General features: G+C 34.3%; 6 protein-coding genes across 9 annotated transcripts; 3 read left to right on the plus strand and 3 right to left on the minus strand.

Moving 5' to 3' along the window:
* The first annotated feature begins 3,663 nt into the window (after positions 1–3,663).
* Positions 3,664–4,779, plus strand: LOC106618768 (claw keratin). Its single transcript, XM_014236654.3, has 3 exons — positions 3,664–3,810; positions 3,958–4,174; positions 4,246–4,779. Exons 1-3 carry the CDS (start codon positions 3,799–3,801, stop codon positions 4,620–4,622), a joined length of 606 nt encoding a protein of 201 aa, XP_014092129.1. The 5' UTR covers positions 3,664–3,798; the 3' UTR covers positions 4,623–4,779.
* A 150-nt stretch (positions 4,780–4,929) lies between these two features.
* On the minus strand, positions 4,930–15,705 carry LOC106619798 (acid phosphatase type 7). 3 transcript variants are annotated; one of them, XM_014238069.3, is made up of 5 exons: positions 15,406–15,700; positions 14,129–14,286; positions 13,553–13,896; positions 12,940–13,498; positions 11,283–12,883 (listed from the first exon to the last, which is right to left on the minus strand). In XM_014238069.3, exons 1-5 carry the CDS (start codon positions 15,542–15,544, stop codon positions 12,752–12,754), a joined length of 1,332 nt encoding a protein of 443 aa, XP_014093544.1. In that variant the 5' UTR covers positions 15,545–15,700; the 3' UTR covers positions 11,283–12,751. The 3 variants fall into 3 exon arrangements, with proteins under 3 accessions (XP_014093535.2, XP_069966104.1, XP_014093544.1); XM_014238060.3 differs by lacking the exons at positions 11,283–12,883; positions 12,940–13,498; positions 13,553–13,896; positions 14,129–14,286 and adding exons at positions 4,930–5,345; positions 5,421–5,982; positions 6,050–6,563 and having other exon boundaries at positions 15,406–15,686; XM_070110003.1 differs by lacking the exons at positions 11,283–12,883; positions 12,940–13,498; positions 13,553–13,896; positions 14,129–14,286 and adding exons at positions 7,731–9,423; positions 9,490–9,833; positions 9,909–10,072 and having other exon boundaries at positions 15,406–15,705.
* Positions 15,706–16,409: 704 nt separating this feature from the next.
* Positions 16,410–18,149, plus strand: MED22 (Mediator complex subunit 22). The gene is made up of 3 exons (XM_014238537.3): positions 16,410–16,651; positions 17,606–17,707; positions 17,850–18,149. The coding sequence occupies exons 1-3, from the start codon at positions 16,537–16,539 to the stop codon at positions 18,065–18,067; spliced, it is 435 nt and encodes a 144-aa protein (XP_014094012.1). The 5' UTR covers positions 16,410–16,536; the 3' UTR covers positions 18,068–18,149.
* LOC106620123 (ADP-ribosylation factor 4) lies at positions 16,427–17,601 on the minus strand. Its single transcript, XM_014238526.3, has one exon. It carries the CDS (start codon positions 17,275–17,277, stop codon positions 16,687–16,689), a length of 591 nt encoding a protein of 196 aa, XP_014094001.1. The 5' UTR covers positions 17,278–17,601; the 3' UTR covers positions 16,427–16,686.
* On the minus strand, positions 18,081–19,851 carry LOC106620108 (uncharacterized). Of its 2 annotated transcripts, none has more exons than XM_014238515.3 (7): positions 19,624–19,851; positions 19,428–19,562; positions 19,221–19,362; positions 18,959–19,145; positions 18,684–18,884; positions 18,366–18,617; positions 18,081–18,299 (listed from the first exon to the last, which is right to left on the minus strand). In XM_014238515.3, the coding sequence occupies exons 1-7, from the start codon at positions 19,681–19,683 to the stop codon at positions 18,164–18,166; spliced, it is 1,113 nt and encodes a 370-aa protein (XP_014093990.2). In that variant the 5' UTR covers positions 19,684–19,851; the 3' UTR covers positions 18,081–18,163. The 2 variants fall into 2 exon arrangements, with proteins under 2 accessions (XP_014093990.2, XP_014093982.2); XM_014238507.3 differs by having other exon boundaries at positions 18,672–18,884; positions 19,624–19,850.
* A 262-nt stretch (positions 19,852–20,113) lies between these two features.
* tko (technical knockout) lies at positions 20,114–20,902 on the plus strand. The gene is made up of 2 exons (XM_014236524.3): positions 20,114–20,333; positions 20,423–20,902. Exons 1-2 carry the CDS (start codon positions 20,282–20,284, stop codon positions 20,812–20,814), a joined length of 444 nt encoding a protein of 147 aa, XP_014091999.1. The 5' UTR covers positions 20,114–20,281; the 3' UTR covers positions 20,815–20,902.
* Positions 20,903–22,080: the final 1,178 nt, after the last annotated feature.

Below are 22,080 nucleotides of genomic sequence, written 5' to 3' on the forward strand. Positions count from 1 at the left end.
ATTTCTGTAAACTTTTTTCAAAACACACATAACTTCGTCACATTGCTTTGTGAAATACCGGACACTCTCTTCTTTATACATATACATATATACACGATAACATTAATTTTAATTTATATGAATGCACTAAGCAACTCTGTAATCACAGACATTGTATAAACATATCTGCATCCATTGTTGACGATTTTTTTTAAATTTACGTTGCATTGTTTACATTTATTTATGTGTATATAGCATTATTGTTGCTAGTAATGACGTCAAATTGGTTTCCGCTAAAGAGATTTATTATATTTAATTTTTGATTTAATTGAATATCTTCTATATAGTTAAAAGTTAGTTTTTAAAGCAAAACGTGATTGATTAGCGTATCATTGTATGTATATTTACACACAGTTTATTTTTTTACTTTAATTATTGATAATTGCTATTAAACTCGCGAACACACTTTTCTAAGGCGAATGTAACCTTTAAAATAAAAATAAATATTTCAAAACCAAACGGCAGTTAAAAACGTCACGTTATGCTTTTCTTCACGTTTCTTCACTATAACATACCGTGAATAATATCACTTCATTCTTGCTATTCTGCTGATGCCTGCAATGGTTTGCTTGCAGTTCGAAAAAGTTGAGCAGCGAACTCTACTTGATGCACTGTAATGGCACACGACTACTTGAAATTGCTATTTATTTATGCACAACAAATTATTTTTTAACATATTTCAACAAAATGCTGAAATTGTGTTTTAATATTAAAAAACCACATAATTTTTAAAATTGCGGCTCATATTCGAATGTAAACAATAACGATTAATCGATATGACATTGCCGTTAGGATCGAAGGCGATAATAATAGTGTGCACGTGCATACATGAAAATATGTGGATTGCTAAATTTAAATTCAAATTAATATACAAAATAATATAATAAACAAAACACATAAAATGTAAAGTAAACAAGTAGAGGCTATAAATTAATTTGTTTGTATACAATATATGGTAAAAACTAGCAACGACCAATACTGTTATATGTAATATTAAGTTCTTATCAAAACACACGATTTTGTTTTTTTTCCTGACACACTTAAATTTACATTTATCTACGTTTAATTAGCTAATATTACGCTTTTTGCTATAATTTTGTTATATTTGCTTAACTATTTACATTTTAACTATTACCTAAATACAATTAAAACCAATTACTTCATTAAGCGCTATAAATTGATTTAATCGCACTTCGTATGAAATAGGTAGTTAGTTAGCTACACTCGTGTCATACGAATTTATGTACATATGTAAATGCATTATTTGCTCTCGCGTCTCGTTTTATTTAATGACAAATAAAAATAAAAAGCGTAACGTTTAAATTTAGCGCAGGCTGCTACATTTTTTTTTCAACGAAAATAAATTTTAAAAAAATTAATATATTTTTTACGCTTTCACTTTTTTCAAATATATTAACTCTTAAAAAATAATGAGTTAAAGAAAATTACATCATCGTATAGAATATAGAAGTGTGCGATTTGTTAGAAAATATTTCTACAGCTTTGGTATGACCGCAATTGTAATTGTCATTGTTCCAAATATTTGTAACTGAAAAATTGTTTATTACTCATATATGTATATGTACAAATTTGGGGAAAATGTGCTAGGTATATGCATATTTTAAAGTTTTTCGGAGTTTGAAGACCATGTATAACATGTAAGTATGTAAGAAAAAATCTCAGTATGTCAGCCTTGTGTACTTTCATTTGGTCCTCACCATTGCTGTTTATTTACATATATTTTTAACATATTTAACGCTGCCATTAATAAACAATAGAATATATTGTACGCGCAAAAAAATTGTGATTTACAAGTAAGCATGCACAAACATATGTAAATATATATTTCTTATATATTTTATTTTTTTGTATTTAAGTTGAGTTTCTCTAGGCCATTTACAGTAAACAAAAAAAAACGTCACTCTGTCTCCCTGCCATGTGGCAACTTTTATCTTTACGCAAATGACGTTTAAGAAGACCTTTGCGGATATACCGTAATTGCGCTACCACATGCGTTATAACTGCTAACGAAATCAAAATAAATCAACATATATGAAAATAAACAAGTCACAAATGCAAATTTCAATCTAAAAAAGAAAATCATTTAATTGTGTTGCAGACAGAGCATAACAAGATTTCCTCACAAATTACAAAGAATTATTTGTCGAATTTTGCGGCACAAAATAGTTTGAAATACATTTTTTTGCGCAATAAAAACTACCTCAAAGGTCAAAAATCTGTTAATAGCCAGCAACAACTACACCATTTACTACAATTTATTGTTTTTGGTTACTTACAAGCAAATACTAAACTTAAAATGTATTTACTTACTCATTTCTGCTTGTACACATTACAAAATCAAGCGCAAAGTGACACTTTTTCGGCACAAATGGCATGCGTCTTCAAAATAGGTCTTTAAAAGAGTAGCGGCGGGCGGTGGTGGGCGCAATGGCAGCATTGCGGCATAGGATAAAGCAAAGCATTGTTATTTTCTTTGCGCTTTTTCGTAGGCGAGCGCTAGCGGCACGAAGGGCAGCAATGCACACGTACGACCATGAGCGGGTGTGTGTAGCGCATGCGTGTAGATAACGATGTATGCTGTTTTTAGTAAAATATGTACGAAAATTTTAGCAAATTAGAAACATGTAGTTTTATTTGATTACAAATAAGTTTAAAAAACATTTTGCTAGTAAAACGCAAACAGTAAACACACATACAAACGAAATATTTTGGCTATTTACAATACACAAAACCGCTGGAATTGCTGATTTCGTAATTTTGTAGAAAATTCTCACGCAAACTAAAGCGCAAAACAATAAAAACAGCTAGTTCGGCTTTCTGTGAACAAAGTTTCCTTCGAAGTATTATAGGTGCTCTAAATTCCATAGTAAATCACATATATTATTGAACTCTTCGCTTATTAGACCTATTGTTGAACATACGCTATAATAAATTATATCAAGCTTCTGTATATATACAGCCCAATACTAAACAGAAACTCGCCGGGACCAAGAAAAAAGGTGTTATACTAGAAAACATAGCTAGAGGTTTTATATTTCAAGAAGTTCCTGAACATTGCTGTGTACTTTTAGCTAAACAAAATGGGACGTACAGGAATTTACAGTCTGCCAAGGACTGTCAGCTTTGCAGATTTTCTCTAAACCTCTTTAAGGAAGTATTTTGGAACAGCAACTAGCCTCACCTCTTCAGCTCAATATTTTCCAATCGACAGCAAAGCTCAGCTCCTTTCAGGTTCGTGCCTATCAAAGTTTCATACATGATTAGTTAAGTGTGCTCAATTCAAGCCAGCACTTTACACAAACACCGACGAACACGCACTAATCAGACAGCCTAGTATTGGCGGCAGAGATTCTGAAACCGATGCGTTACTCGCTAATAACACTCTAAAATTCATTTCCACAAAAAAAAATGGGAAAACAAAAACTTTCGTCTAAATAATTCGCGCCTCGGCGTGTCAAATAAGCAAAAACAAATGCAAAAACACTACAATTTTTGTAAACAACAACAACAATGGCGTACTTATGTGCACAGCGGCGGGTTTGAAAGTCTGAGAAACGCCGCGTTGCCGCCCCAACAAACAGGCGTACAACAACAGAGCGATTTCCAGCAGATATAAAAGCCGTTAAGCTTCTGGTAAACGACATTCAGTCACTCGAATTCGAAGTTAAAGGTACTTAGCTAACGGAAAGTGCTAAATTCTACGTGTGTAACAAGAACGAAGTAAATCAAATAAAAGAAATGAAGTGCGCCGTAAGTGTCAAAAGCAAGGATATACTCGTACCTGTGTTTATAAAGGACTAACTTTGAAAAGTGTATTGGATTTATTAAAAATTAACTCTCATTTGTTTTTTTGTGCTTATTTTTTCCTTTTGTGTGTGCGTTTACCGCCAAATGCAGCCCTTAATCGCAGCTTTGTTCGCATTTTGCGCCATCACAACAACCACCTACGCCGATGCCGCGCTGGATAACGCAGTCGCAGCGTCTGCGAATGGCGATGAGCAGCTGGAGGAGGCAGCCAGCAGCCTGAACCCGCTGGAGGACACACATAAGCAAGAGAAACGTTACGTTGGTGGCACCTGGGATCCGTATTCGTCGCGTCTCGGACTTGGTTTGGGTAGACGACCGTGGCATTGCGTTCAAAAAATTTTACAACTTTAATTTTGGTTCTATTTTACTATTTTAAAGACGGCACCTCCGGTTATGGCGGTTATGGTGGTTACGGTGGTTATGCTGGCGCTGCTGGGCTTGGTGGACTCGGCGGTTATGGTGGTTACGGCGGTTATGGCGGTTATGGCAACTATGCTGGTTACGGCTCTGCTGGCTATGGTCCTTATGGCGGCTATGGCAGCCCTTACGCTTACTACAATGCACGCTTCGGTGGCGGTTATCCCTACTCGCGCTTGGGCTACAATTATCCATCCAACTATTACAGCGGTTACACCAACAGCGTGGTAGGTGGCGGTTTGGGCGGCTATGCTGGTGGTGTAGTGCCGCCAGTAGGTGGTGTTACTGCCGGCACTGGCTATCAATATGGGCCGGGCATTTCGGGCACAGTCTACTGAAGGACCAACGGTAAAACGCAGCTTGGGCGTATGCGTTAGTTGTGCGCAAACTCGGACAAGGCTGAGTTGGTCATAGAATACTGCCTATAATTTCGATTTTTGTAATGCATACTGAATAAATAGAATAAATTAAAACTATAATTATTAATAAAATAAATGATAGTTTTTTTGCTTGTTTCTTTCCAATTAGAATTCTGTATAAAGTCTCAACAACAAAATTTTTTTGAAAAATAAAAATAAATATAAAAATATATTCAATTTTTAAAGAAAAGTTTAAAAAAATTTAAGTCGAAATACAAAAATATTGTTTAAATAATTTTTCAAATTTTATTTACTTAAATATTTTTTATTGCATAAAACCATTTCTACATTATTAGTGTTTTAAGTTACATTTGTAGCAAATTAATTTTTTAAAAGAAATAACTATAATTATAAGGTCCAGCTAGGTAAAAGTAAATTGTTGTAATATCTATTGATCAAAATTATGTTTGTTCTTCAATTTGTTGTTCAAATTTCAAGCAGCCAGTTTTACAGCCAAATTTCAAAAGTACAGTTATTTATTTAACGCACCGCCGGCGTTGTCTTTCACAACTCATTGTAAGCCACATGCTTGTCTTTGATTATCCAAAACGAGTCGACAATTTCGCCATTTTTATCATCCGAAACTTGTTCGAAGTACAGATGTGTGCTATTGTAGGCCTTCATGCGCGTGTAGCCATAATCCTAAATCGTGAAAAGATTTATAAAAAAAAAAATTATAAAAAAGAACTGCAGACATTGAAACTAGCACACACTTACATTGCTGTGGTAGGCGTTCCACGAGGGCAGCGTCTCGGAGAATGGTTCGCGTTGCTCTTTGCAGCCAGCCGAACCGGTTATGATCTGTATCGGCGCTTTAGGATTGGTGTAAGGTGCGGCTGTCGAACCATTATACACTTTGAAATCATAAATAGGCCAGAGGCGCGTGTAGAAATGTTCGTGCGCGAAGATCTCCACGTCGACGCCATTTTTGTAGAACAAATCCTCCAAACCGAACATTTTCACCAACGGCAAACCCTGTCTTATGAATGTCTCCAACTTCTCATTGCAATCGTACTCCTTGTCGTCGCTACAGTACATCGGACGATGACCATAAGTTATGATCCAGGGGCGTTGTGCACGATTCTCCGGTTTATTGGCTACACGTAGATCATTCTCCAGCCACTCGAATTGTTTCGTAAGCAATTTGAAGCCATATTTCAAGAAGTAATAGACCTCGGTGGAGAAGGACACAAAGTGTACGGGCCCCAAATCAAAACTATACCACAGGCTATCCCTTTCGCCGGGCATATTGAAACGCGTTTTGTAATTCGAAAAATTACTAAGCATTTAAAATTTTTTTCTATTATTTAACAAATATAAATATTAGCAACGCTTTGCACACTCACTATTTCTCCTCGTGATTGCCAGGACACACCATGTATGGCACATAGGCCGCAATCGTTTCCACTTGCCGCATAAATTCATCGCCCACAAGCGCATTTTCCGTATCCATGTCGTAAGCGAAGTCACCCACATGTATGATGGCGTCGTACATACCCTGCTGCGTGTCCTGCTGCAAACGCGCCAATGACTGCGCATTCTCATTGCCCATATCGCCAAAGATGGCCAAACTCGGCTGCCAGTCGCTGCCTGCCGGCGGCGTGGTAAAGCTGAAGCGCGCAGACCAGCCCAATTCACTGCCACACGAGTATTCATAACGCGTCTGCGGCTTCAAGAAACGCAGCGTTACTTTGTGTATGTATTGTGTGTGATGCTTGCGGCCGCCATCGACAAAACGACGCGCATCGCCTGTGACGTTGACCAAACTCTTTGCGTCGGCGTAGTTTTCGCCGTACAGCACGACTGACTGGTTGGTGGCATCGCGTGTGGACCAGGTGACGACAATGTCAGAGAGGTTATCTTGTGAAAGAAATTGCAAATGTACATATAAATGATTTTCAATTAAAACTTAAGTGTATGTTAAGGTACATCACATCACTATAAACAACACAATAATGATCGCATATCATGTTGAAAGCTGTTTAAGCGTTAAAATAAGTTGACATGAAGTTAAAAAATGTTTGCATAAAAAGCCAGAAAAAAATAATGTAGGTCACATCACCACATCACATCACAACATGGCATATGACATAATATCACATCACCAATAACGCATCAAATCGCAACATATAAAAAAATTAGTACAATTTAGTGTATAAATTTATACATAACAGCACATTGCATCACTCACATTACAACTTCGACATAACAGCAACAACAACACGCACATTGCATGAAATCATACTTAACCCTAGAAAGTATTTACATATGTATATCAAAATCAACACATCACATTACACCTGCTCAAATCGTATGAAGTACAATTAAAGCTTAACGAGAGTTACTATATGTTTTCGAATCAGTTTAAGTTAGCTTGGTAAAATATTATTTCTTTAAGTCGAACATTCATGCAAATCGAATAACCTAACTTAGCCTCATATGATGTGGACTTGGACAACTTGGGCTGGATTCAGTGGCATATATAAAGTGTATGCATGTTTTATGCCACATTAGCAACAACAATAATAATAACAACAACAACACACAATATCTTGCATATACATATATAACAGTTGAGATTAAAAGCAGCCCAACCTAGCATATGTTTCCATATAAAACAAGAATTTAATTTTTTATATCACAAAAGGGCTATACAAAGAACTTTTTTTGATTTCGATTAATCAGTTTGTAAGACATCTATATGCTATAGTGGTCCGATATCGGCACTTCCGACAAATGCGCAGCTCCTTGTGTAGAAAAAGACGTGTGCAAAATTTCAGAGCGATATCTCAAAAGCTAAGGTTTTGGTTAGCGTATATACAGACGGACATGGCTAAATCGGCACAGCTATATATTTTATAGGGTCTCCGATGTTTGCTTCTGCGTATGACAAACTGCGTGGCAAACTTAATGTTCAGGGTATAATAGGATGAAAAATCTTTAATTTTGATTGAAGATTAAGTTGAAAAGCCAAATTGTTTGGTAAAATAAATTTTTTCCTACAAATAATAGTCACATGCGGCGACATGCTTTGTAATATGGCTTTTATTTGTTAATAATTGAGATTAAGTATATTTGTACAATAATTGGAAATAATTATTTAATAATATAAATATTTGTATATAATAGAAAATATATATTATTTGGCAAATGCAGAGTTATAAGTGTAAAATATTTATGATTGAAAAATAAAAAAATAAAATAAAAAATAAAAATACTAATAATCAAAAGTGCAATAACAAAAACAAAAAATAAATAAATAAATGATAATAAATTAAATTCAATAACAACAACAACAAAAATAAAATAAAACATTAATAAATGTTACAAAATTAAAACAAAGAAATAAGAGAATTAACAAAATAATAAAAAATATATAAAGAATAAAAATATACAATGAATAAAAAAAAAGAAGTGGCATAAACAAATAACATAAACATAAAAAACGATAGTTTAGTTGAAACAATATAAAAGAAATATTCATTAAGTTTTTTTGCTGTTACATGTTTTTTTAATTAATTTCATAATTTTGAAACAAATGTTAATTTTTTTTTAATAAAAATGTTGATAGCAGCTTTTTAAAATTATTTAAAGACTTTTCTCAATAAAATTTAATTCAGTTGTATTTATTTTAAATCAATTTAATTAATTTTAATTTTTAAATTTCATTAATTTAAATCATTTTAATTTTTAAATGTTGGAATTTTCGTTTACAAGGCAAATTTTCACACAGCCCTCGTTTTATGATATTTTTTCTATTAGGAATGCATATTTTGTAATTTTAAAATATATTTTGATAGTTTTTGTCATAAAATGCATAAATATATAATAAAAAAATACAAACATATAATATTATGGGATTAGAGATTACTTTTGACTAAATACTTTGCTTTTGCAAAACTACTTTGCAAAATTTTTGGTGAAATTCACAGCTTATACCGTTATTGTATAGGAGATAGAAAATAAGTTAAAATATCAAAATTATTATTATTGTTATTTTTCATGTCTCTTTACACTTTACGCTTATTCCTCGACATAACTGCCATGCTTGTCCTTGACAACCCAAAATGCATCAATAATTTGTCCATCTTTGTCATCGGACACCTGTTCAAAGTATAAATGTGTGCCGTTATACGCCTTGAGACGTGTATAACCGAAATCCTGACTATGAAACGCGCTCCACTTGGGCATCACTTTAAAGAAAGGCTCACGCCCCTCCTTATTACCCGCCGAACCGGTTATGATATGCACAGGCGCGCGTGGATTGCGATAAGGCGCGGCCAACGAGCCATTAAACACTTTGTAATCATAAATGGGCCACAAGCGCTCATAGCAATGTTCATGCGCCCATATTGCCACATCGACGCCCTGCTCATAGAACAATTGCTCCAGGCCGAACATATGCAGCACCGGCAAACCAGTGCGCACGACCGTCTCATGCTTTGAACAGTCATTGCCATTATTATTGCTACAATACATCGGCCGATGTGCAAAGGTTATAATCCAAGGACGCGCTTTGCGATTCTCTGGTCGATTCGCCATCTCTAAATCACGCACCAGCCACTCGTATTGCGAAACTAAACTCTTCAAGCCATAGTGTAGAAAGTAGTAGAGCTCAGTTGAGAAGGCCACAAAGTGTATGGGACCCAAATCGAAGCTATAAAATAGATTTTCCGTGCCGCCAGGCATGTGAAAGCGCGCGCGATAATTCGAAAAATTGCTACAATGTGGCGTGGAAATACATATAAGTGAAAATAATGTATATATTGCGCTGTTCAACACTCACTAGGTCTGCTCATGATTGCCCGCACACACCATATAGGGCACATAAGCTGCTATGGCCTCCACTTGACGCATGAACTCATCGCCAACAGCGGCATTCTCCGAATGCATATCGTAAGCGAAATCGCCCACATGCAAAATCGCATCGTACATGCCGCGTTGCGTGTCCTGCTGCAAGCGCGGCAATGACTGCGCATTCTCATTGCCCAAATCACCGTAAATCGCCAGCGTGGGTGACCAATGCGCATGCGTCGGTGGTGTGCGGAACCAAAATTGCGGCGACCAGCCAAGCGTGCTGCCGCAATGGTAAATATAACGCTTTTCTGGTGCCAAATTGGACAAGGTCACCTGGTGTAGTGAGTAGAAAGCGTATTTAAAATAGGGTAGAAAAGGAAAATAGCGCAATAACAAGCATGTACTTACACGATGTATGTATTGTGCGCTGTGCGCGCTGCCGCCATCCACAAACTTTTTTGGTGGCTCTGTTGCGTTTTGCACAAACTCAAACGTTTCAAGGCCATATTCACAGATAGACGCTTTAGTATCGTCGCGTGTGGACCAAGTTACAACGATGTCGCGTGTGGTTTCTTTAAAAACAAAATATTTGCAAAAAGTGTGTTTGATATTTTCGTAATAAGTTTATTCAGAATTTTCAAAAATTCAATTTTTTGTTTTTTTTTTTGCATCTTCGTTAAGTGTAATATCTCGAAAATATTCTTTAAAAATTTCAAGTTGATCCGATAATTGCTTTTTGAGTTATTCGACAAATAACAAAGAGCGCTCGGGCACTTTAAAGTGCTCGGGAGCAGGTAGCTAGCTAGCTGCAAGAAAATTTAAATGCGTTTTTCTCAAAACTATGTTTTTCGAACTGGTGACTTGTAACTCGAAAACCGCTCAGTAGATTTTAATGAAATTTATACAGCTTTAAGAATATATAATACACTCGCGCCTGATCGAAGAATTTTTTTTTTCAAAAATTTCGATTTTTTAAGACCGACTATTAACTGTAAATTTTTTCCCAAAAATCTAGAAAAAAATTTCCTGAGGCCGCCATTTTGTTAATTTTTGAAAAAAAAAGCTTCGATTAGGCCCAGGATTATCTATTTACAAAACTAATTTTTTTTATCCGATTGATTTTAGATGAATCTCCAAGGACTTATGATTGTACTTTTTTTTTTAAATTTTCCTGACTTCAAGTCAAAACATTGTATAATAATGCCATATTACTACTTTTGTAAAATCACACGATTTAATAGCAAAAAAAAATTACTGAAAATTCTCATTTTTTCGTGCCTCTGACTACCACTAACCCCTTAATGTGCTCAAAAAATATTAAGAAACACCGAGTTCGAAGCGAACAGAAGATTATGTACTAACCTAAATATTAAGAATTTTAGTATAGTAAAATTTGTCGAGACTTTTCAAAATTAGATATTTATTCTAGGACATCAGCTCGTTACTGAAAGTGTATGCACCAATTGCAGACCTTATAAAGTATATATATAAACTGTCAACGTGACGAGATGACCCCATTCAGAGCGCTCAATCATCCCTTTGTATATACGCAAACTAGTCCCTCAGTGTTTGAGATATTGCTCTGAAATTTTGCACACGTCTTTTGCTCCAAAAGAAACTGCTCATTTGTCGAAACCGCCGTTATCTATCTAACTATAGCTTATAGCTGCCATATAAACTTGACGATGAAAATCTAGATATTATAGCATTTTATGCTATAAAATATACACCCGTAAAGCTCTGTGAACTCTTATATGACGTAACACTTATGAAACCAATAAATTGCTGAAAATCATATTTATTTTTCCAGAAGTAAACGTTTATTCAATATTTGAATAAATTTAATTTTTTGTTACAAAATATTCACTAAATCGCATACACCAGTGACACTTAAATATTAAATCATACAGTTATGTTTCAAAAACAATTATACACACAACATTGTTATTGCTTAAATTGTAAAAGCATAAGTATTATAAAAGACGTTCATGCCGTTTTTATGTCAATAATATTATACCTAAAGGCATATAGACAGTATAACGTAAAAAGAATAAAATTGTAAGTATACTGAGATTCGCTACAGTTCGCTAGGTACAAATGTTTCGTAAATTTTAATACTGTGAAAAGCCGATTTCGTTAAACTATGAAATGGAATGTTGATTTTTATGTTATTGTATCCAGGGTCGCAAATAACGCAATTAACATTTAAATTAATTTTCTTTGTAAACGCGAAAATCTTAATTAAAACTTGTTTTCGAACTTACTTATCCAAAAATTAATATATAAGTATTTTTTAATCCCAATTACCGGATTGAAAACTAAGTTTATGATTAAAAAATACAACAAAAAAAATTGATTTTATTTCGTGTTCTACCATTTTAAACTAGAGCTCGCGCAGAGCGAGTGGTCGGTAAACTTTCACCTTCAAACTATTTATATTTAACCAATTTTTTATCAGATTTTTTAATTTAAAATTAAAATTCCAATTTTTCATAAATCCTGAAATTTTGATTCAAAATATTTTTTATTCTTCATAATTAGAATTAAAAAATTAAAATCTGAAACTTTTTTAAAAATTGAAAATTTGAAATTTTTTTTAAATAGAAATTTTGAAATTTTTAAAATAATATATATATATAGATATATATAAATTTAAAAATTATTATTTAATTGAAAATTTTTAAATTTTTTTAAATTTGAATTTCTAATTATAAACATGTTAAAATTCTCAAAATCGTAATTAAAAATTTAAAATTAAACTTTTAAAATTGAAAAATTAAAATTTTTTAAGCTGGAAATTTGTAATTTTTTTAAATTGGAAATTTGTAATTTTTAAATTCTCCAAATTGTAATAAAAAATTTAATATTGAAAATTAAATCTTTAAAATTTTTTAAAAATAAAAATTATATACATATGTTATTAATTTTTAAAATTGATAATACTTTAAAATAGAAAGTGTAATCCTTAAAAGTGAACATTTTTAAAAATACAAAATTTAATTTTTAAATTTGAAAATTTGAAATTTTAATTTTTAAACCAAAAAAATTTTCTGTTTTTTTATTTAAAAAAATGCAACCCTGATTGTATCCCTCAAATGCTCCAATTTTTATAATATTTTGTTTTTGTGCTTCCTAAATGCTTATTGTGCTAAGATTTTTAATTAATGCGTTTTCTGGTGCGCCGCTTTTGTTACGCTCACTTTGGCGTATGCTACACACTAAATGTTAAAAGCCTTGTCACACACCCCATATTAAACATAACTGCCGTGTTTGTCTTTGATTATCCAAAAAGCATCGATGATGGCACCATTTTTGTCATCGGACACTTGCTCAAAATACAAGTGTGTACGATTATAGGCCTTCATGCGCGTATAGCCGTAGTCCTGCGAATGCGCAAAACAATAAAATGTAAACAAATTCAAATTCATACACTACACACCTGACTGTGAAAGGCACTCCAGGAAGGCGTATCTTTTTCGAATGGCTCACGTCCCTCTTTACAGCCGGCAGAACCCGTTATCAAATGCACGGGCGCGCATGGATTGCGATAAGGCTCGGCCAGCGAGCCATTACACACTTTGTAATCGTAAATGGGCCAAGAACGTTCATAGGAATGCTCGTGGGCCCATATTTCGACATCGACACCCTGCTCATAAAAGAGCTCTTCCAGGCCGAACATGTGAAAAAAAGGCCAACCGACGCGCGTCAGTGTCTCTGAATGCGTGCAGTCGTCACCGTTGCCATTGCTGCAGTACATTGGTCGGTGGCCATAGACAATTATCCATGGGCGGCGCGCACGATTCGCAGGCTTATTGGCCTCTAACAGATCATTCACCAGCCATTCATATTGAAAAACGAGTGTTTTTAAGCCGTAATTAAGAAAATAATACATTTCAGTGGAGATGCCGATAAAATGCACGGGCCCTAAATTAAAACTGTAGAATAGATTCTCTGTGCCACCTGGCATGCTGAAGCGTGTGCGATAGTTCGAGAAATTGCTGCAAGCACACATTTGTATAAATTTTTGAATTTTTCTCAACACTGCTACTCACTATTTCTCCTCGTGATTGCCTGGTACCACCATGTATGGCACATAGGCCGCAATAGTTTCCACTTGACGCATAAACTCATCACCCACACGTGCATCATCGGTATTCATATCGTAAGCGAAATCACCGACGTGTATTATGGCATCATACATGCCACGCTGCGTGTCCTGCTGCAGACGCGCCAACGATTGCGCATTCTCATTGCCCATATCACCATAGAGCGCAATAGTGGGTGACCAATCGTCACCAGCGGGCACAGTGCGAAATTCGAAACGCGGCGACCAACCCAATTGGCCACCACAATGGTAGAAGTACGTTTGGTTTGGCAAAAGATTCGGTAACTTAACCTATTTGTTTATAATTTGAAAGCAGAAATCGAAAAAATTTATGTTTTATCAAATACAAACAAATTATACACAAGAAAACAATAACAATGCAATGTAAAGCAGTAGAGTAAGTGGAGTAAATACGTTTAAGAACGCAAGGTCACACAAATCGAACCAACTCAAGCACTTACACACCACTCATCTATCTTGATTTGGAAATGCTATATAACAAAAATTACAGTAGTAACTTTACCCTATGTATATACTGTGACTTTTTCTTATCTCCACCATCCACAAACTGCTGTGATGTGCCATTAGCGCGTTGCGTTAAGCTAACGAAACCGTATTCGACAATGGATTCGATGGCATCGTCGCGTGTGGACCAAGTTACAACAACTTCATTGGACTTTTCTGTAAATACAGTAGTGGCAAACAGAAAAGACATGATCGCTTGTGCAACAAAGAAATTTGAAAATAGTAATTGTGTTATAAAAGTTTACGAATTTGCATAATTCAAGCATAAATTTCTTTAAATTATCATTCAATTGCATTTAACTTATACACAATTATTGCATTTTGTTATATAATGTTTCATTGTTCCTTTTAATTGTTGGTCATTGCTATTGTTTTCTTATCATTGCTTGCACTCGAATTATAAATAGAGGCCCGCCATATGGCATACATTCGCTTATCAGGCACAGGCCACGAAGTGTAAAAAATAAATAACGTTTCAAATTGCGAATTCGCGTTAAGTGTAAGTAACCTTTTAAAAAACTGGGTTACAAATATCTTATCATGTTCCTGAATGATGTGTATAGTATTTCTTTGTGAGTAATGTGATGTATTTTGATTTTGCAAAATTGCAAAGCTATCAACAAAGCAAACAATGCACTATTTTTAAATGCATATTTTCCCTTTGAGCGCTTAGTGATAAGCCTCAGCTGTAGAGATTAACATACATAAACATAACGTACATAACATGAACATACACTCAGCGCACACTGGCCGATAACTATTAAATTTTTTTTATTTTATGACTCTTTGCTAAAGAAACATTAGAATTAACTTTAAAATTACACAGACTTAGTTATAAAAATACAAATAAATCAAAATAAACGCCCTGCAAAGTACGCCGTTAAACAAATAACAACACGGAAATAAAATCGTCTACAATTATCGCATGTGAAATGTTAAATAAATGCAGCGAAATTATTGAAAGAGTAAATACAAGGCTTAATTAAACAAAACAAATGTATATAACATATGTATATGTAGGTAGTTTTATGAAGAAATATGCAAAACACTTGTAAATAATTAGTCACAATTGCAATTTCAACCAAGTAATGTACAAGTATATGCTATTATATATGGTAGATCATTATTTAAATAACAACTTACTTAGGTATATGGCAGAAAAATATAATATAATTAGCAAACATATGTATATACATATATGCAATGCAATGTATTTATTTGCATAATCTTTTACTTTCATTAGAATCCAACCATAATTGTCATGGTTGCACTTACCACCAAATGCCAAGTGCACTTGTTCCGGCTGATAGTGATACACTTTGCCCATATTATCCGAAATCGTATTCATCTTCTCCAGCTTTTGCGCAGTAGCGCTCGCTAGCAAAGCGAATAAAACGTATAATAACGAACGCATTGCGTTCTATAATTTCAAATATCAGTGCAGAAAGTTAATTTATTTGCGCACTATATATATTATATTCTGATTACAATTTTGTTCACAAACGTTGGAGAAAATGCACAACTAAACTATTTGAAATCCAATAGCGAAATCAAACAACAGAAACAGATGCAAAACGAATGAACGAAAAATTAAACTGTCATGCAGTGTTGTATTTTAATACGTTTCAATGTACGTTACTTAAGTACCATAAGCGTTTGTGTTATTGCGTACCAACGTTATAAATGCCTAACATATTTAAAGAAGATCGACTGTATCTATATTAATGAAACAAATCTAATTTCATTATGCAGTTACATTTATTTTATACATATACATATTAATAAACATATATTTAAATCGCTTGATACTTGATTTACGCTAGTTAAATTTTCGTTTTAGGCAATCCAAACACTCTATTATACCGGTATTATGCTTTGCTGAGGTCTTCAACAGCTCCCATTCATACTTTAATCCCACCGGTATTATGCTTTGCTGAGGTCTTCAACAGCTCCCATTCATACTTTAATCCCACCCTAGGTGTGTTATTATATTTTATAGTGCATTTGTCACTTTTGGCATTCCTTTGTTAATTTAACAGCGGGTTTAGTACACAGACTGTTGTACGTTTTTATAGCGTATAACTAAATGTGTGGGTTAGCTTGCTACTAATATTAACATTAAATTAATGTAAGACTTTAATGCAAAATTATTATTTCAGTGTGAAATTAGTAATAACTATCAATTTATCGCTTTTACATTTATAAAACCTAATATAAATGTTGAACTCAATGGCAGCACGGTTAATTAAATTCAATCAGACACACTAGTGCTTTCCAAACTATAGCTTGTCAAATGTTTTGTTTTGATTTTATGGGTAAACTTTAAAATAACATCTCCCGAATTAGATTCTGTTTATAAGTAGCACATTATTGACTTTTGATTTTATTTATACGGGAATTTTAAATATGAGCAGCAATACCAGTAGCGTGCGGGCATTGCCACAATCGAAAGAAGCATTGTTGAAATCATATAACACACGTCTTAAGGAGGATGTACGTAGCATGCTGGAGAATTTCGAAGGTAAATCAGATTGGCAAATCAAATTTTGCGCACAATTAAAATAATTTATTTGATAATGTTGCACTAAGTCGCTTGCTACGGTTATGCGTAAGCATTTGCTGTAATTGTTGTAGGCCGTCGCTTAAACCCATACCATTGATGGCGCAGCATTCTTGAATCGCCCACTGTTGCGATAACGACTGCAATTGCAGTATTGTGACCAACTGTTCAGCTCCCAGAGCGCCCGGCAAATCTTGTTTATTAGCATATAAAAGGTAGACAGCTTCGGTTAGTTCGGGGCGACACCACAACCAACGTAACTCATCCACAGCGCGTGGCAAACGACGCATATCCGTTGCGTCAATCACAAAGATAATAGCACGCGTATTTTGATTATAATGTTGCCATAATGTACGTGTACGTGGTCGATCGCCACTAACATCCCAAATATTCAACACCATTTTACCACAACGCACATTTTCCACATTGAAGCCAACGGTGGGTACCGGCTCGATGTTCCGTTCCAATTTCAATTGATATAATATGGTTGTTTTGCCAGCATTATCCAATCCTAGCATGCCGACACGTAATTCCGGCTCAGTTTTTGGGAACCAACGTGTAAATAAATGCGTTAAACGACCACCCATTTGCTCGATACTGCAGTAAGTTTCAGCGTTGAATAGTTCTGTCTGCTGACTGTGCAGTGGGTTATGCTTGGCAAACAAGTGTTTTTTCTTTGGTGTATGTAGTATATGGTACAAAGCAACTGTGTTTAAGTTGATGATGTACGCACATACAATTTTGCTTGGTCATATGTAAGACCAACAAACAGCTGCTGCAGAAATCATATAAACTCTGTTATATAAGATAGGCATGTTATTGATATGTTATGTATTGTAAAGACTTTACAATAATATGCAGTTAAAGAGTATATACCCGTTACAACTTTGCTAATTTTTTTTTTTATACTTTCAGAGATCATCAAACTAGCACGCGGTGAAGGCGATTCACAAATTTCTAAGACGACACAATGTGAACAGGACACTTATGAAATGCAGGTGCGCGCGGCGAATATCGGTAAGTACAATAGCAAGAACAAGCTGCAGAATACGAAAACAAAAAATATTTAGCGACCTATGCTAGCTCTTGTATCAGTCCATTATTATTAACTCGACAATTTCAATAAGTTGTGCTATAATGACTGCTCTCTTGCTTTCAGTACGCGCCGGAGAGTCACTCATGAAGCTTGTATCAGATATTAAACAGTATTTAATTTTAAACGATTTTCACTCCGTCAATGAGGCGATCACAAACAACTCACAGTTATTCCGTTCGAAACAATTGGAATGCGATAAGAAACTAATGAAATTGCGCGATGAAATGGCAATGGATTTGTATGATCTCGAAGAGGAATATTATACTAGCATATTTAAATGAAAATAAAATAATATTTAAGTGCAAAATACAAATTATTTTTAATTAGCATACAAAAATATAATAATTTGAAAAATATCAACAACATTAATTAGTTAACTATGATTCGCCATTGCTTTCATCATCCAGATATTCGAAATTTGGTTTGCGTATACAGTAATGCGCGGGCGTATCCTTGTTTGGGCTAATCTTTTCTGGTGGCAATGGCTTGCCAGAATCGGTCGGACGCAATCTGCTGTATACATTTTATATATTTTTTATATGTAGTTGTTATATAATTTTCTATATTAACTTTATTCACCTTTTTTGCGTAAAACGTGCTCTACCAGGTATTCTGCAAAATCTGCGCAAATATTCAGGTATACTTGGCGGTTCCATATTACCATATGTTATACCGTATACGTGTGCCGGATATACCGACGAGGCGAGCACTTTTAAATTGAAGGGACTCGGCAAAGGCGAATAATGCATTTCGAAGTAGTTATTGGATTTATCTTTTTTGCGTTTGTCCATAGTTAATTTTACAGTAACTAATACTTCGGAGTTATGACAACTGTAATTAAGGAAAAATAATTAAATGTTCTATTCTAAATTATTACAAATATACTGTTTCGCGCACTCGTTATTTGGCGCATGCTCAACGAATATGCGTGCCATTTCAGCGTCCATCTCGAAGTGCTCCAGGCACAAAAAATGGCCATTGTAATTCAGAAAAGCGTCATTGAGGTGAACTAAACCGCGTAGCTGGTTTCCCAATTCGGCTACAAACTCTTCGCTGCCAAAAGGCTCCACCAGCAGTTGAATTTTAATAATTTCTTTGCTTTTATTAAAAAATAATAATACACATTTTAAATTTTAAATATAGATGGTTAATATAAGGATATGTATATTTACTGTAGCAGTCGGTACAATTCATCTATGATGTCATTTAACTCATTAGGGTTACATGGTGTTAGTGCACGCTTTAAGTCCATGTATAATTTGTCAACACCAGTGCTAATACACGACACGAACATATCGTTAAGTAAAATTTGGCGTACAAAAACACATGCGCCGGCGTACAAGTGTGTAATTTTTCCGTCTATAAAATCATGGTATATAAACTAATATTGTTATAAATCACAAAGTAAAGCTGAGTGTTTCAACAAATAAAAACCTTTCTGTATGAGCACCATAATATTGTGCGTTGCTGAATGTTCTTCAAACACAAAAACTTTAACGCGCTTTTCATCACTGAGATGCAGGATATGTGGATTTTTTGCAGGATCCAAATAGACAAAATTAGCGTCCGTTAGTAGCTATATAAATATAAATAAGTATATATAGAGAAAATATGCAAAAAAAGGTATAATTCTGTGCACACCTGCTCTTTATTTGTGTTGAAATGGATCTTCATTCTCCAAGCAATCGCTTTGCTTGTATATATTTTAGGTACTCTTTTGGGCAGCTGCAGTTGATTCAAGCCAAAGAGACGTGTAATAAACACTTTCTGTGTAGACTTTAAGTAAATGCATTATTTAATTTTAAGTTAATTATATATAATAGGCCGCAACACTCACGTTATAGACTTTTGGCATATCATCAAATAAAAAATCCTCGCCATATTCAAGAAATTTCATTTTTATTTATTTGTATATAAAATATTTCACTTATTCAAATATAACAACAACAAGACAAATTAATAAACAAAGTGCAATTGTTTAAATAAACCCGCCTAGAATACAGAACAGCAAAACATTTCGCAGCTGTTTTAGTAAGATGAACCAGAGAACTCTGGATGAACACGGCAGCAGAGAACGTATATTATATACGTTCTCTGATATTACAAACAGTTTGAAAAACTTTGTACGCAAATAAATTCGAATAAATAAATTGAAATTATTGAAAATAGATTATTTATTTATATACAGCAAAAAACGGGTTTAATTCAAAAGAAAAAAGTAATAATATAACATTGCCGCATTTATATGTAAGTTTAAATATATAATATTTTGGTACCTATTTTAACGACAACATGTTATTGCGAGTTGCCTAAATGGTAAGAAGAAGAATATACCTAATATAAGCACTTGGTTATCTCAGCTGGTTGCGGAGCTGTTTTTATATTAAATTGTTTAATAAATAAATTATCTTGAATAAAAATATATTGCTAATAAAGTGCAAATAATAATTTATTATAGATTATTATTCTAATATTAACAGATTACTAGAGACATAATGAACTTCCTGCGGCAAACTATCAGCGTTACGAAACAGTTGTCACAAAAAGGTTTGTGGATAGAGCATTGGCATTTAGTTACAAAATATTAGTTTTATTAATAATAAATACTATAATCACGAAAACTGCTTTTTCTTTAGTGCTCAATGGCAACCTACTGCAGTCCATCCAGAGTGGCAGCCTATTCGAGCCGGCCTGTCGTATGGCGTCCTTAAACCAAATGCACCGCACTGGTCCACATTTTAAAAAGCGTCCGCCACGACAACCACTTGATGGTAAACCTTTCGCGAAAGGTGTTGTCCTTAAGACACTCATCAAAAAACCAAAAAAACCAAATTCCGCTAATCGTAAATGTGTGCTCGTGCGCTTATCTACCGGCAAAGAAATGCTTGCTTATATACCCGGCGAAGGACACAACTTACAAGAGCACAACATTGTGTTATGCCGCGTCGGTCGTTTGCAAGATGTGCCTGGCGTGAAGTTGAAATGCGTGCGCGGCGTATATGATTTGGCGCATGTCATCAAGAAGTGAAGAAAAGTGGTGGAACCTATTTTCCTTTTTTTCTTCTAAATGATATGATATGTATATGAAGTAATAAAATATCCTTTAACAAAGTAAACATGGTCACACTTCTTTTAAAAATATGTATATAAACGTATGACTTTATATATCTTCAACCCTTTTTACAGGCAATGTATGCTCAATGGATGAGTTAGCGTTTTTCGCGCATCACTATTTTCCTTTTATTGTTTACCTATTTTCCTTGGGCGGCTGCTTTTTTTTGTAGGGGTAAATCACTATTTACGTATGACATGCGTTGATTTTAATTTTCGAGGGATTTATTTACCGCGCGTGCCAAGCATGCGATCCAATCGATGGGGACCGAGTATTGAATGGCAATTAAAACGATGATGGGGCAGATTTTTGAATTGAACTCAAAATAAAGTAATTACCGTGGTAACGAAGCGAAAAAGGAGTATTGTGTTTAATAAATGCTGAATGCCAAAAACTTAGGCTACAGCAACTTTATGATTTTATGCAAATGAGAGAATTTCATATCAGTCCCAACGAGTATGTTAACTTAAAAATACATTTTACCAACAAAATAATCACAAACTTATGTTTTCCAGCTACTACACATTTCGCGCACACCTGCAATAAATTACCACCTTTTCAATTATTATCATTTCAATATCAATCGCAGGGGATATTCGTTGTGACCATTTAATGGCTAACGTTAATCCATACTTTTGCTGCAACCTCAACGTACGTATACATACCATACCTATGTATGCGCAGTGTGTATTTTTTGTACGTGTGGAGATTATTGACCAATGGTTACTGTACTGATGTCCAGTATTGTCTGGCATTGTATGCCTGACGCTTGGTGCACAATTGTCGCAATGACAAGCGGAAAAAGGGCCAACTGATTAAAACCTTTTGTGTGTAGGTGTGCAGCATAATATGCCTGCATGAATTTATATTGTAAAAGAATATATGCGTACATATTGCAAATTTATATGTGGTTGACGGCTAAAAATTCAACTGCTTCATAAATTCTAAATTTTGAAAAGTGGACAGAGGCTGGGAAATAATTACAAAACACTACAACAAATTTCTACGTTTCTACATATTTAGCAAATAACAACAACTAATTGAAGCATAAAATATATATAATTTCGATTTTAACATCCGTTTCTATTGGTTTACACTGTTTCCGCTGCTCAATTGTATATTTTGCAATTTCAGTTATGGATGTGCAATAATCGATTGTTTTTCGCGATTAGTAATTAGCAA

This window comes from Bactrocera oleae, chromosome 5 (genome assembly GCF_042242935.1).
Source record: "Bactrocera oleae isolate idBacOlea1 chromosome 5, idBacOlea1, whole genome shotgun sequence".
NCBI lineage: Eukaryota > Metazoa > Arthropoda > Insecta > Diptera > Tephritidae > Bactrocera > Bactrocera oleae.

Excerpts from the sequence above, each read along its gene's own strand:
- LOC106619798 (XM_014238060.3), bottom strand. The coding sequence starts at position 15,544 with ATGCGTTCGTTATTATACGTTTTATTCGCTTTGCTAGCGAGCGCTACT. Across the intron at positions 6,564-15,405 it reads AGTGCACTTGGCATTTGGTG|ATAACCTCTCTGACATTGTC; the intron begins GTAAGTGCAACC and ends TTCTTTCACAAG. Across the intron at positions 5,983-6,049 it reads GGCAATCACGAGGAGAAATA|TAATTTTTCGAATTACAAAA; the intron begins GTGAGTGTGCAA and ends TTAAATGCTTAG.
- LOC106618768 (XM_014236654.3), top strand. Across the intron at positions 4,175-4,245 it reads GCGTCTCGGACTTGGTTTGG|ACGGCACCTCCGGTTATGGC; the intron begins GTAGACGACCGT and ends ACTATTTTAAAG.
- MED22 (XM_014238537.3), top strand. The coding sequence starts at position 16,537 with ATGAGCAGCAATACCAGTAGCGTGCGGGCATTGCCACAATCGAAAGAA. Across the intron at positions 16,652-17,605 it reads CATGCTGGAGAATTTCGAAG|AGATCATCAAACTAGCACGC; the intron begins GTAAATCAGATT and ends TTATACTTTCAG. Across the intron at positions 17,708-17,849 it reads GGTGCGCGCGGCGAATATCG|TACGCGCCGGAGAGTCACTC; the intron begins GTAAGTACAATA and ends TCTTGCTTTCAG.
- LOC106620123 (XM_014238526.3), bottom strand. The coding sequence starts at position 17,277 with ATGGGTGGTCGTTTAACGCATTTATTTACACGTTGGTTCCCAAAAACT.
- LOC106620108 (XM_014238507.3), bottom strand. The coding sequence starts at position 19,683 with ATGAAATTTCTTGAATATGGCGAGGATTTTTTATTTGATGATATGCCA. Across the intron at positions 19,146-19,220 it reads TATGGTGCTCATACAGAAAG|ACGGAAAAATTACACACTTG; the intron begins GTTTTTATTTGT and ends ATGATTTTATAG. Across the intron at positions 18,885-18,958 it reads GAATTGTACCGACTGCTACA|CAAAGAAATTATTAAAATTC; the intron begins GTAAATATACAT and ends TTTTAATAAAAG.
- tko (XM_014236524.3), top strand. The coding sequence starts at position 20,282 with ATGAACTTCCTGCGGCAAACTATCAGCGTTACGAAACAGTTGTCACAA. Across the intron at positions 20,334-20,422 it reads GAAACAGTTGTCACAAAAAG|TGCTCAATGGCAACCTACTG; the intron begins GTTTGTGGATAG and ends CTTTTTCTTTAG.